The sequence below is a fragment of the Mirounga angustirostris genome, unplaced genomic scaffold (assembly GCF_029215605.1).
Source record: "Mirounga angustirostris isolate CCGP_5_RB_7025 unplaced genomic scaffold, mMirAng1.0.hap1 SCAF_7, whole genome shotgun sequence".
NCBI classification, from domain to species: Eukaryota; Metazoa; Chordata; class Mammalia; order Carnivora; family Phocidae; genus Mirounga; species Mirounga angustirostris.
Window position 1 is genome coordinate 24,688,848 of NW_026991715.1, and position 14,109 is coordinate 24,702,956.

A 14,109-nucleotide genomic window follows, 5' to 3' on the forward strand; every position below is an offset into this window, starting at 1 on the left:
CAACAGGATTAGGAAAGAGTTTGATTTCCAACAGAAGTTTGAGATCCCTATTGGACATCTAAGTGTGATCAAGTATGATCTATAAGTCAGGTATTCAGGAGAGAAGATCAGAGTAGAGATAGAAAATATATGGATGGGACGCCTGGGTGACTCAGATGGTTAAGCATCTGCCTTCGACTCAGGTCATAATCTCAGGGTTCTGGGATCGAGCCCCATGTCAGGCTCTCCGCTCCATGGGGAGCCTGCTTCTCTGTCTCCCTCTATTGCTCCCCCTGCTTGTACTCTCTCGCTCTCTCTGTTGAATAAATACATAAAATCTTTAAAAAAAAAAAAAGAAAATATATGGATGATATTTTCAAATGCTGAGACTAAATCAAGTCACTTAAGGAGTGAGTGACAAGAGAGAGAAGCTACTAAAGGATTGAGCCTTGGGACACTCTACCATTTAGAATTTAGAGAGAGAAGGAACCAGCAAAGCAGATTAAAATGAGTGGTCACCAACACAGGAGAAGAAGCAGGCAGAAGAGAATGCTTTCCTGTTAATCAAGTGAGGAAGTATTATAAGAAGGAGGGAATGATCAACTCTATCCAAAGCTATAAAGTAAAAAATAATGTGGACTGAAAATTGACTATTACATTTAAATATATTTATTATATTTTAAAATGTGCTTATTGCATTTAAATATATGTACTGTATTTTAAAATATATTTATTATATCTAAATATATTTATTATATTTTATTATATTTGAGACATAGAGGTCAATTATGACCTTGTCAAAAATAATTTTAATGAAGTTTTTGGCTCAAAAGACTAAATGGAGTGGGTTCAAAAGAAAATTGAGGGAATGAGATTATATAGGACACACTTAGCTCCTGAGGATATAGAGTAATTACAGCAGAAGGATGTCAAGTTTAAAAAAAAATGTTATCAGTCATCCTTGCCACAGTGACATTTTCAAAGGCCATGTTTCTCCTGGGCCCCCATTATTGCCAAGTGACGTGGGATCCTCTGCCTTCCCGTCCCCTCCTGCTAATGTTCCCATAACACATCCAAAGTCCCATTCTTTAGTGATGCCAGGGGCCATTTCACTTAGGGGATTCTGCTTCACATCCTTTATCCAAATAAAAAACAAAAACACAAATAGAAACAAACACATTTGAAATGAAAATTTATATGGTTAGACTTTTCTCTTTAATATAACTCAGACAAGAAAGACCAGCCCCCATCCAATGGTGGGCTGTGGAGGAATGGAGTGATAAAAAGGTTGAGTTCTTATTATAGCACCAAAAGGCAGTTATTAAAATCCATTTGTATTTGAAAGTCCAGACAGGAAAATGTTTGCCCAGTAAATTTTGTTTTCCTCATTTTTTTCTTGCTTCTGTAGTTGCTATCTAATTGGAGCTACGTCAGAAGTAAACAGACAGGGTTTATCAATGTTCACTTTGAACAAACAAATTTGGGGGGTTAACATTTTTTCCCCAAAATCACATTAATTACAACGTAGAATATGTTTTGCCAGTTGCCAAAACTTAAGGAATAGAGGTTGCTGTAAATTCCTTAAGTTCCAGATTCAGAATGGCTTTTAGATATTCTTAAGCATAACTTCTTAATTATTAACATGAGAAAATTTAAATGCATAGAGATTAAGTGACTTTTCAAGGCCACATGCCCAGTGGGGGTAGAGGTCAGATTAGAATCCAGGACTCCTAAATTCAAATCTTCTCTCCTCCTCAGGTCTCATACTTTCTTCAAGAGCAGCTCAGAAGGCTAAATGTCATTTCTTTTCACAAAATAGAGCATGTCCCGTAGAGATCATATAAGTTTTGTTTGGATTCAGAGAGATGTTTTATTTAATCTGTTCAATAAGAATTTAGATATGCCCCTATTTTTTTAATTTAATTTTATTATGTTGTGTTAATCACCATACATTACATCATTAGTTTTTGATGTAGTGTTCCATGATTCATTGTTTGCACATAACACCCAGTGCTCCATTCAGTACGTGCCCTCTTTAATACCCATCACGAGGCTAACCCATCCCCCCACCCCCTCCCCTGTGAAACCCTCAGTTTGTTTCTCAGAGTCCATGGTCTCTCATGGTTCATCTCCCCCTCCGATTTCCCCCCCTTCATTTTTCCCTTCCTACTATCTTCTTCTTTTTTATTTTTTTTAACATATAATGTATTGTTTGTTTCAGAGGTACAGGTCTGTGATTCAGCAGTCTTACACAATTCACAGCGCTCGCCATAGCACATACCCTCCCCACTGTCTACCACCCAGCCACCCCATCCCTCCCACCCCCCACCACTCCAGCAACCCTCAGTTTGCTTCCTGAGATTAAGAATTCCTCATATCAGTGAAATCATATGATACATGTCTTTCTCTGATTGACTTATTTTGCTTAGCATAATACCCTCTAGTTCCATTCACATCGTTGCAAATGGCAAGATTTCATGGGGGCTTTTTTTGATGGCTGCATAATATTCCATCATATATATATACCACATCTTCTTTATCCATTCATCTGTTCATGGACATCTTGGCTCTTTCCATAGTTTGGCTATTGTGGACATTGCTGCTATAAACATTGGGGTACACATACTCCTTCGGATCCCTCCATTTTTGTCTTTGGGGTAAATACCCAGTAGTGCAATTGCTGGGTCGTATGGTAGCTCTATTTTCAACTTTTTGAGGAACCTCCATACTGTTTTCCAGAATGGCTGCACCAGCTTGCATTCCCACCAACAGTGGAGGAGGGTGCCCCTTTCTCTACATCCTTGCCAACATCTGTCGTTTCCTGACTTGTTAATTTTAGCCATTTTGACTGGTGTGAGGTGGTATCTCATTAAGGTTTGGATTTGGATTTCCCTGATGCCGAGCGATGTTGAGCACTTCATGTGTCTGTTGGCCATTTGGATATCATCTTTGGAAAAATGTCTGTTCATGTCTTCTGCCCATTTCTTGATTGGATTATTTGTTCTCTGGGTGTTGAGTTTGAGAAGTTCTTTATAGATTTTAGATACTAACCCTTTATCTGATATGTCATTTGCAAATATCTTCTCCCATTCTGTCGGTTGTCTTTTGGTTTTGTTGACTGTTTCCTTTGCTGTGCAAAAGCTTTTTATCTTGATGAAGTCCCAATAGTTCATTTTTGCCCTTGCTTCCCTTGCCTTTGGCGATGTTTCTAGGAAGAAGTTGCTGCGGCTGAGGTTGAAGAGGTTGCTGCCTGTGTTCTCCTTTAGGATTTTGATGGACTCCTGTCTCACACTGAGGTCTTTCAACCATTTTGAGTCTATTTTTGTGTGTGGTGTAAGGAAATGGTTCAGTTTCATTCTTCTGCATTTGGCTGTCCAGTTTTCCCAACACCATTTGTTGAAGAGACTGTCTTTTTTCCATTGGACATTCTTTCCTGCTTTGTCGAAGATTAGTTGACCATAGAGTTGAGGGTCCATTTCTGGGCTCTCTATTCTGTTCCATTGATCGATGTGTCTGTTTTTGTGCCAGTACCATTCTGTCTTGATGATGACAGCTTTGTAATAGAGCTTGAAGTCCGGAATTGTGATGCCGCCAGCTTTGCTTTTCTTTTTCAACATTCCTCTGGCTATTCGGAGTCTTTTCTGGTTCCATACAAATTTTAGGATTATTTGTTCCATTTCTTTGAAAAAAGTGGATGGTATTTTGATGGGGATTGCATTGAATGTGTAGATTGCTCTAGGTAGCATTGACATCTTCACAATATTTGTTCTTCCAATCCATGAGCATGGAACGTTTTTCCATTTCTTTGTGTCTTCCTCAATTTCTTTCATGAGTGTTTTATAGTTTTCTGAGTACAGATCCTTTGCCTCTTTGGTAAGATTTATTCCTAGGTATCTTATGGTTTTGGGTGGAATTGTAAATGAGATCGACTCCTTAATTTCTCTTTCTTCTGTCTTGTTGTTGGTGTATAGGAATGCCACTGATTTCTGTGCATTGATTTTATATCTTGCCACTTGACTGAATTCCTGTATGAGTTCTAGCAGTTTTGGGGTGGAGTCTTTTGGGTTTTCCCCATAAAGTATCATATCATCTGCAAACAGTGAGATTTGACTTCTTCTTTGCCAATTTGGGTGCCTTTGATTTCTTTTTGTTGTCTGATTGCTGTGGCTAGGACTTCTAATACTATGTTAAATAGCTTGGTGATAGTGGTAGTTATGTCCCTATTTTTTATTTCAAATGGGTTATTTCATAAAATAGTCCTAATTAGACACAACCTTTATATGATTTGCACTTGAATAGACCTTCTCTCTCAAATCTGTTCCATTGTGTTTAGTGAACAGTTTTCAATTATCTCTATGTTAATTGGGTACATATTCCTTTCAGTGTCAACACATTTCTGGACTTTTGGATATTATTTTCCTTTGCATTTCATAAATTAAGCAGATGGACAGGATTTTAAGAATCGCATCACATCTAACTTCATATTGTCCATTTTATAGCCTGAAAGATCTTTGTAATCTTTCAGCATATTCATGAATTGAAGGACAGTCAGTTCAAAGCACAGAACATTGGAAACAGATTCATGCAAAATTTATCTTCAATGGCAAAGAGAAATAATAGAACTATTTTACTTCACAGGACTGTATTAAGCAAGAGCAAATAAAATAACACAGAGCAATATAAAATTTCAATGTTTGACATGTTATTTTTTTGGATTCTATTGTAAGGCATTAGATTGCCAGCAATAAGTGGGAAAAGAAATTTTTTAAAGATACCTACTGTCGTGTAGCTAAATTTTTATTGTAATGATCTTTTACATTAGAATCTCAAACTGTTTTAGAATGAAAACCTGACTTAAGGTTAATTCACTGTGCATTTTAATTATTTTTATTAATATCAGTTATCACAAGATATGAAAAGCCTTTTAGAAGGAATATTTTTAAATATCAAATGGATGTTGATGATCTCAGGAAAATTTTTCCAACAGTATAACATCTGTATGCTTTTTGGCACCGTCTTTTCAAATTCTAATGATAGTTTTAGAACTGTTTGAAAGGATATATATCATTTCATATTTTAGCATTGGCCATTGAAATTAGTCCTTTTACTTTCAAACAGCTTAAAATGTATTTGGGAAATAAATGTTTACTTTGCACTGGTGTTCTGAAGCATCTACAAACTCTTTGAAGGAATGTTTTAAGTTTATTTTGGCACCTCAAAAGTATGGTTCACCGGATAAAGTTCTTTTTTACATAAAAGACCTGTTTTAAGTGATCTTGGTTTTGAGAGGCATTCGAGATCTATCATTTCATAGTATCTGAGGGTTGTGCGTTGAATTAGCATTCCTCATACTGCATACAGTAACTGCGTTACTCTAGAATTTATTTTGAGCTGGTGGATGGATTAGTGATATAAAACCTCTAGAGTAAGAGCCCCCCAAATTCAATAATCCCTTTTGAAATAAATGAATAGACATGTTTTTAGGAAATCTAAATAGATACAATTTGAAGGGGAAAAAAAAATAAGACAATATTCCACGTTCTTCACTTTAGTCCAAACCCAACCAGCTGAAGACTCTCACTCTGATATCCTTTAGACACGGCTTTCTTTGTGCGTGAACAGATTCTAAGGCTCCGAGTAGAATACCCCTATCTTTTTGCCAGCGCAGTTTGTTTCCATTTTTCCATTCTAAAGACACATTGCCTGCACCATAATAAATGTTATTACCTGAAGAAAATGCACCAAAATATATTTTTTTCTCTGCATTATTTTATTTCAGTAATATTTAATACAGTTTTAAATTCTACTTTCTTTAATAAGAACATTTTTATATTAATGTGAACTCTTTATAAACTCATATTTTAATACCTACAAAATTCATTAGCTAAAATTGCCTTAGATAACTATCTCCCATAACTAGTCATTTGGTTTGCAAATGACTTTTCACCATTTTAGGAAATAGTCTTAAGATGAAATTCTTAGTACAAAAAGCACTTTGGCCTTGAGTTACATTCTTGTAGTTCACTCATCGATTTCTCTACCAATACCAAATACACACTCACTGTTGCTGAGTAGTCCAATGATGAGTGCTTTTTGCTTTTAGAGGATTCACTGTTCATTTAGTAGGCATCAGCTAATAAAATCACTGTACAGAGTGATATGGGAAGATGTAGAAATCATTCCAGGGATATGCATAGGTGCAAAGGCACTGAGGTTTGTGAGATGTTTATCTAGGGTGCAAAATATGAGGATCAAGGAATGGGAGATACTTTGACCATTTTCTACTTTTTTATAGAGAGAAGCTAGTGCATGAAGATTCCCGAGTGTTATGCTAGCACTCGAGTTAAATTTGTCTTGAATGTTATGGGGTCCCATTAAACTATTTATGTGCATGGGAATGATAAGGTTAGGTTGGATTATATATTGGGTGTTGTAAACAATACAAAATAAAAATATTTTCATTTAAAAAAGATGAAATAGTTATTTTAATATTAAGCCCAAGCCCTGAGGGAAAATTTTTATAAAAATGTCAAAAAATGGCTAAGAATTAAATGGCATGCACAATTTTGGATGTTGTTCAATTTAAAAAACAATGAATCGTGGGTCACTACATCAAAAACTAATGATGTATTGAATGGCGACTAACATAACATAATAAAAAAATAAATAAATGTATGCTAAAAAAAAAAAACCTTACGTATTTCTAAGTGCTCAGGGAAAAACCCTTCGTCCTCAGTAAAATACACTTATTTTTGGTTCATCTTGCTGGCCATTGTTAGTTCAATAACAAATAAATAAATAATTTGAGAGAAAATTATAAAGACGAATGAACATATGTAGTCTCAGTCTTATAGAGGTTCACAAGTTTTTAAAAGTTTGGAGCATCCAGTAAGATAGAGAGAATTTCAATAATGTATATTGAAACACTGAACACACTCCCAAGAACAGGTTTCCATATTTATGATGCCAGTTCTAGAAATGTGATCTACATGGATAGAACATACTTTTATTAAAAATATCCATTTCATGGGGTTAAACACAGAGCCTAGAAAAAAATATCAGCTTATATCTGAGAGTGGAAAAGAAGGCACCCGATCTAATATCTAGTCTTTGTTAAGTATCTTCAGAGAACAAAGAAAGAGTCAATACATAAAAATTACCGTTCGTTTTCAGATTTTGCCCACACTCAGTAATGAGACCAATTGCATAATGGTTATGTTCTTATATTCCTAGTTGTATTCAGAACATAGAAACTGATTTCCCCAATGCTGATTTAATGGGAATGAGCCAGAGGTGAAGTTAATTGCCGTAAAGCAAGTAATCCACTGTCAACAGCTTGCAGCTACTCGTGGTTCAGGCAGGAAGCCAGTTACTTCATCACTTTCTGCCCGTCCCTAGGTTCCACAGTATTGGATGCATTGTTAATACTGCTATTAGATGCTAGAATGGAAATTTCCTGTGTTGGCTGGAACATAAAAATATATAAAAGAAAAAAGTCAAACAATAACATTTCCATATGGCTTTAAGATCTAGTTGTATTTTCATAGGCATGGTGTGCCTGGAGCTGAGCAATAGATTTCTTCCCCCCAATTCTGTTGTTTTTGTTCAATGAAATTTTTAAAAAGTAGGGCCAAGCTTATCCTATCTGCCAAAACATGTATGATGTGAGCTTCCTTGCTACACTGTGGATGGAGAAGTCCCAATTCACAATCCCATGCCTCTCTACTTTTTTTTTTTTTTTAGATTTTATTTATTTGACAGAGAGAGAGATAGCGAGAGCAGGAACACAAGCAGGGGGAGTGGGAGAGGGAGAAGCAGGCTTCCCGCCGAGCAGGGAGCCCGATGCGGGACTCGATCCCGGGACCCCGGGATCATGACCTGAGCCGAAGGCAGACGCTTAACGACTGAGCCACCCAGGCGCCCGCCTCTCTACTTTCTTAGAACACCAAGGTGATCCCTGAAATGACACAGGTATCTCTGTCTCTTGATATATCAACACTTACACTTAAAGGATATTTTTCAAGAGCTTAATATGTTAGCTCTAGGGGAGTATAACTAAAATTATGTATTTTCTGAAGAAAGTAAAAAAATGCCGTATAATTAGCCCTGAGTTATTTACCTCATAACTACATATATGATCAGCAAAAGTTCTCTGGATAATGTCTGTTAGTCATTTTTTTCGTATTGTAGTTGGCAGAAAGCCACTATTTAAATTACTTCAGGCAACTCCATCTATAATGCAAAAGAGTGTCTTATGAATTTGAAGGCTTTAAATTAGATTTTAAAGCTAACATTTAGATTTAATGAGAGTAACCTGCATGTTAATCCTGCTTTAAAGTAGGCATCATTGTAATGTAGAAGTTGTACTCACATATGTTAGCATTGTACGGAATCTGCACGATACCTATTTAGTATGAGCATCAGGTCATAAAGGAGCACCTGGAGCATAGGAAACTAGGAGGAAGTTAACTACAACCCCCTTGTCCCAACTTTTTTACACTTAGGTAACTACCTTGTGAGGCCAGTTTTCTCTGTGAAAGAATGAACATAAGCCTCTTCTGCTTTTTTTGCAGTTTATTTGAAAATTGAAGTTGGTAGGTATTGAACACTTGTTATGAGTAAATCTAATGCCACACTCCCCCCCTTCTTTACCTACCAGAGAATAGCCTGGGCAGCCCCAAAGCATTTACCCCAGGCGTCAAACGTTGTCTCTTCTCTACCAGATCCCATCAGCTCACCTGACCGTGTGAGGTGCACAGGGCAGGCTTAGCGGACTTCTGAGCGGAGATGTTCATTCACGTTGCAACTGGCCATAAAGTCCTGCAGTTCAGCCCACATTTTATTTTCCAAGCTGGGAAAAGACCTTTTACCTGCCTGGCATTCTGTTGTCTGCATTGAGCTCCCATAGAATAAGTTGCATTGCACCAGACCTGGAATTCTCCAGATAAGGCATAATTGGCCAACATTGTGCTGCCTGTACTGGGACATGAAACTGAAGATAAAACTAAATGATTTCAATAAATGATATGCAATAATCATAGATATAATTGTTCGTTACTACACACACACACATACACACACAGCAGGGGAGAGAGAGAGGTGAGAGAGGTAGTCATTTTTTTGTAGACTAAAAATTGTCCTGGACTGTGCTCAGTGTTGTTGAGAGGGAAAGGAAGGAAAGATCCTAAACCTATACCTGTTCTTCTGCCTTCTCTTGGGCCACCCTGTTGCCTCTCCCCATCCCCCATTCAGGTCAGAGATACTCAAAAATTATTCAAAGTAGCTCTCTCTCTACATTCCTTCTTTCCTTCTTTCCTGACACCAGCCTTCCCTCTCTGTTAATTAAATGACATAGTGACCTCTCTGCCACCAGCCCAGGCATATTTGGCATGACCAGCATGAATGCTCTGTTTCCTAATTATCACTGCATGACAGTCATCGGACCCTAACTAATGGCCTTGCAGTAGAGACCCAGAAGACTTGTGATTATTTTCTTAATCCTTTATGACCCATCTGGCTTTAAAATTGTTGGTTGATTTAATTACTTCATAATGTCAATCAGTTAAATTAGATTATGAAATCTTATATAGATATTTAGACTTTTGTAGAGAAAGAGAATTAACATGTGTCTAGTAGGCTCTTTAGGTGCAAGAAGAAATAATGAAAATCTTGTCAAGTAAGTGTGCTTATAGGGCCCAGATAAAAATAAATACACCATACAAGTGGTCATTTTTACCTCCTGTAATCAGACTTTATCCTAACAGAGAAAGTAGAAAAGCAATTCTTCTGAAATCTGGTGAAAAGTCCCATGGCTTTTCTTAGAGAACATCACAATAAACAGGGAATGAGGATTTCAAGAATTCCTCATTGCTCTAGAATACCTTCATCAGAGACAGTAAGAATAAAGTTCTGAGTTACACTGAAAACAAGCTTGCTTTCCATAACTTACTACATAGTACTGATGGTGTACAGCCAAATGATAAAATATGCATGCGTGTTTATGTGCTTTCATGAAGACATACAGGTTGTTTACAAATTACAGCTTTCCACCACTTAATGCTAAAAGATGGCATAGTCCTTACTAACGAATCTTTAATTAATGTCTTGGCACCTTATGCTGCCACAATCCCTTGGGAATGTAAAACTTGCTATTTAATTTCTTTTGTTTAAAGACTTATTTATTTATTTGAGAGAGAGAGAGAGCACTCACACATGTGCCAGCTGGGGGAGGAGCAGAGGGAGAGGGAAGAGAGAATCTCCAGCAGATTCTGTGCTGAGCGTGGAGCCTGACTTGGGGCTTGATCCCATGACCCAGATCATGACCGTGAAATCAAGAGTCACTCAACCGACTGAGCCACCCAGACGCCCTGCCATGTAATTTCTAATGAGGAAAAAAGTGACCATTTATCTTCCTTAAGCCTAGAGATGCATTTTTATGTAAATGATAAATCATATCTTCATCGATCTAACTTAAAATTCCTTTTGAAGTCTGAAAATTACAAACCTATGCACACCTCCTAAGTCATTTACATAAAGGCCTATAATTTCTTTACGTGTTTGTTTGCTCTTTTCAGGAGAAAGGAAGACAACAGTGTCTTGCACAAAAATCATGAACAAAAACATCAGCATCGTGGACAACAAGAAGTGCAAATACTTAAGCAAGCCTGAACCACAGATCCGCAAGTGCCATGAGCAGCCATGCCAAACAAGGTAACCAAGTCCCACCACTTGTGAAAACTCCATGTGGCCCCTAGATTACTAACGCTTAAAACATACTCAAAATATCAACAAAATCACTTTTTCCTAAAGACAGTGCAAAGGAATATGTACCAAAATGTAGGGTTTTAAATAGGCAAGGTCTAGGAAAGACAGATCATTGCCTGAATGGAAAGAGTATTAAAGCAGCAAGGCTAGGATTTCCCTCAACTTTCACTGTATTCTCCACAGTGTGAAAACAACTAAGTGGGACGGACGAGGTGTAATTAAAATTATGTGGTCATCTGTTGGTCACTTCTTCAAAAATCTGGTTATGAGTTGAATTTAGCTATTTGTTCTTGAATTCTCTAAAATGATGTGTTAGAACTTGCCAAGGATGTTATAAACCAAAGCAGGACTGGCTGGGACCCAGTCCCTCACAGGACGCCAGGGACAGTGTGGTCCTCCTGGTTCCCCAGGCTGCCTCCTCACTTCCTCTCCCAGAGCTCCCCCAATCTGACTGCCTGATTCCTGACCTCTGCTCGCTGGATCCCTGCACTGGGTCCTAGTTACCAAACAGTCAGCTGTTTTGGTCTCCTGTGACTTCCCCAGTGAGGATGAGGCAACAAAGTCGGCAAAAACCTCTTGAGTAGGAAATAAGACAGTGATGCTGAGCCGCTGAAAGTGGTGTAGAAAGAGGACTGTGCCTTAATAACCCTCAGAGACGAGGAGCCCGAGTCTAATTTGGGAGTGAGCTAGCAGCAAGGCTGTTTGGAGCAGTTCCCATTATAGGGCTCCTTGAAAACTAAAAAATTTTCATGAAGACATACAGGTTGTTTACAGATCACAGCCCATATAAAAATTAATGGGCTTAAGTGGGACTGACCCCGGTGTCAAAGGTCCTAAAAGCTTTCAGAGATAGAATGATAAAAAAAAGTGTGAGGCTGCAGTGATTCCTCTGGAATACAGGGACAGGGACATCTGTTGGGTCTTGACACTCAGAGATCTGTTGAGGCTCAGTGAGTGAGGGTGTAGTTAGTTGTGAGTTCCTAGGGAGCTGCAGAGATTGATCGCCCCTCCCACTGGCTCCTGCACTATGTGAATTTACAGGTCCTGCATCTCAGATATGCAAAGAATCTGTGGCTTTGTAGTGGTCTGTAACTAATAGAATATTCTTCCTGACCCTCCACTACAGTAAGTATGGAGGGAGGAGAAACAAAGTTGCCAATTAACTATATTTAAACCTCTCTGTCTTAATCTCTTTGGGAATTAGTGTCATCCAGGCTAATGCTCAGTTCTTCTGGCTTCCCTGTTCCGCCCCCCGCCCCCTTCCGCACCTCTGATGTAGCACTGATCCTGAGTTCCCTCTGTTTCTGGCTTACTGCCAAACTCAGTTATGAAGCCCTTCAGATCCAGCTCATGCTATGTTAATGAGAGCTTAAAGAATTTGGAAAATCTTTTCTTCCCTTACAATGCTGAAATTTCAAGGTTTGTTTTTCTGTAGATTTGGTGTATTTAAGGTGACAAAAGCTGATTATCAATTTTTCCTTTCCTTTGCACTCCTGCTCTAATATTCTTGTCCTTCCCCAACCCCCAAGGAAAATTAGGCTTCTAAGGAATAGGACAGAAGAATGAGACGTAAAAGGATGTGCAAAAAGATAAAAGCACATCAATATACTCTCAGTACCTGGCTTTCTGCTTTTCAGGGTAACTTCATAAGTAGAGGAACTAATTAAGCTTTTTTCTGAGGCAATGTAGTAATCAACAGGAAAATTGACCAAGGGAATTATTGTTACCTGCAGTCGGGTCTTTGACTCCCTTCCGTTCAGTGCTGGACAGATAGAAAAGCAGAATTTTTGGCCTTTGCCCTGTCAGCTAGAGAACTTGGATCATTTTTGTTAGTACCATTCATAAGAATTATCTTTTTCTTTATCTCTTTTAATAGATATTAAAATGCTAATTTATCTTGTGTTAAATTATTTGCTAAAATATTTCAAAACACCATTTGTTTCATATACCATGTAACTTTTCCATTTGGAGGAAAGAGCACTGGCTTTTTCTGATTTATCAGGAATTCTTGGAGGAGTTGGATTTGAGGACTAGAGCATATTTGTCACTTTCTAAGTTGGTCTGTAAAGGATCAGAATGTACAATACACACCATTTATTGTTCATTCACTGACCTCAGCTATCTTGGGGGAAAATACCTTGCTAATGACTTGGTAAAATGAATAGTTTTAAAAGGTCACTACACTTCTGAGTGAGAAATTTTTGCAGCTGGACACTGCATGTCTTTTTTGTTAGAGATTATTATCTTCCTTCTCTTGGAAAAGGAGTCAATATATTGCAAACCACCAAGAAGCAATGTCAGTGAGGTTAACCAAAATACTGAAAAGTAAGAAATGGACATGAGCAATTATTGGGGGTCATAGTAAGAAAACTTTCTGTGACTTACTGGCATAGCATAACCTTCGTTCCAATTTCCATTTACATTTATTGAAAAGGTCACTAAACAGACTGGTGGAACCCTATGTGCCAAATATAAAATATATCAATGCAATAGTAAATAACTTTGGAAGAAGGAATCTTAAAGATAAGGAAATGGGATAATTCCAAACTAGATTAATTCTAAAATACAAAGAGCTTTATTAGAATGCATTTTACATTCTAGTTCTTATTTTTGAGCAGCTTTCACAAGGAATGGAAAAAATAACTTTTGGGGCACCTGGATGGCTCAGTGGGTTAAACGTCCCATTCTTGGTTTCTGCTCAGGTCATGATCTCAGGGTGATGAGATGGAGCCCCACATTGGGCTCCGTGTTCAGCTCCCAGTCTGATTGGGACTCTCTCCCTGTCCCCTCCCTGCCCCCCGGCTCATGCTTGCATGTGCTCACTCTCTCTCTCTCTCAAATAAATAAATAAATAAAATTTTTTTCTTTTTTTTTCCTAAAGATTTTATTTATTTGACAGAGAGAGATAGTGAGAGCAGGAACTTAAGCAGGGGGATTGGGAAAGGGAGAAGCAGGCCTCTCTTCGAGCAGGGAGCCCAATGTGGGGCTCGATCCCAAGACCCCGGGATCATGACCTGAGCCAAAGGCAGACACTCAATGACTGAGCCATCCAGGCACTCCATAAATAAAATATTTTTTAAAAAAAGAAAAAGTAACTTTTATCATTATACTGAGGATCTCTAAAAATGTATTTTATTTAAAAAATATGAGATTCCATGAAACTGCAAATACTTCTTTATTTTATTTTATTTTATTTTATTTTATTTTATTTTATTATGTTATGTTAGTCACCATACAGTACATCATTAGTTTTTGATGTAGTGTTCCATGATTCATTGTTTTTGTATAACACCCATGCTCCATGCAATACGTGCCCTCCTTAATACCCATCACCAGGCTAACCCATCCCCACTCTGCCCCCTCCCC

General features: G+C 37.8%; 1 protein-coding gene across 1 annotated transcript in view; it reads left to right on the forward strand.

The window, feature by feature from the left end:
• The window catches only part of ADAMTS19 (ADAM metallopeptidase with thrombospondin type 1 motif 19), a 253,226-nt gene that overhangs the window by 207,126 nt on the left and 31,991 nt on the right, over nt 1-14,109 (forward strand). Inside the window, exon 19 of the mRNA XM_064595853.1 lies at nt 10,554-10,689. Coding sequence (XP_064451923.1) covers nt 10,554-10,689 — 136 coding nt within the window. The remainder of the gene's footprint in view (nt 1-10,553; nt 10,690-14,109) is intronic.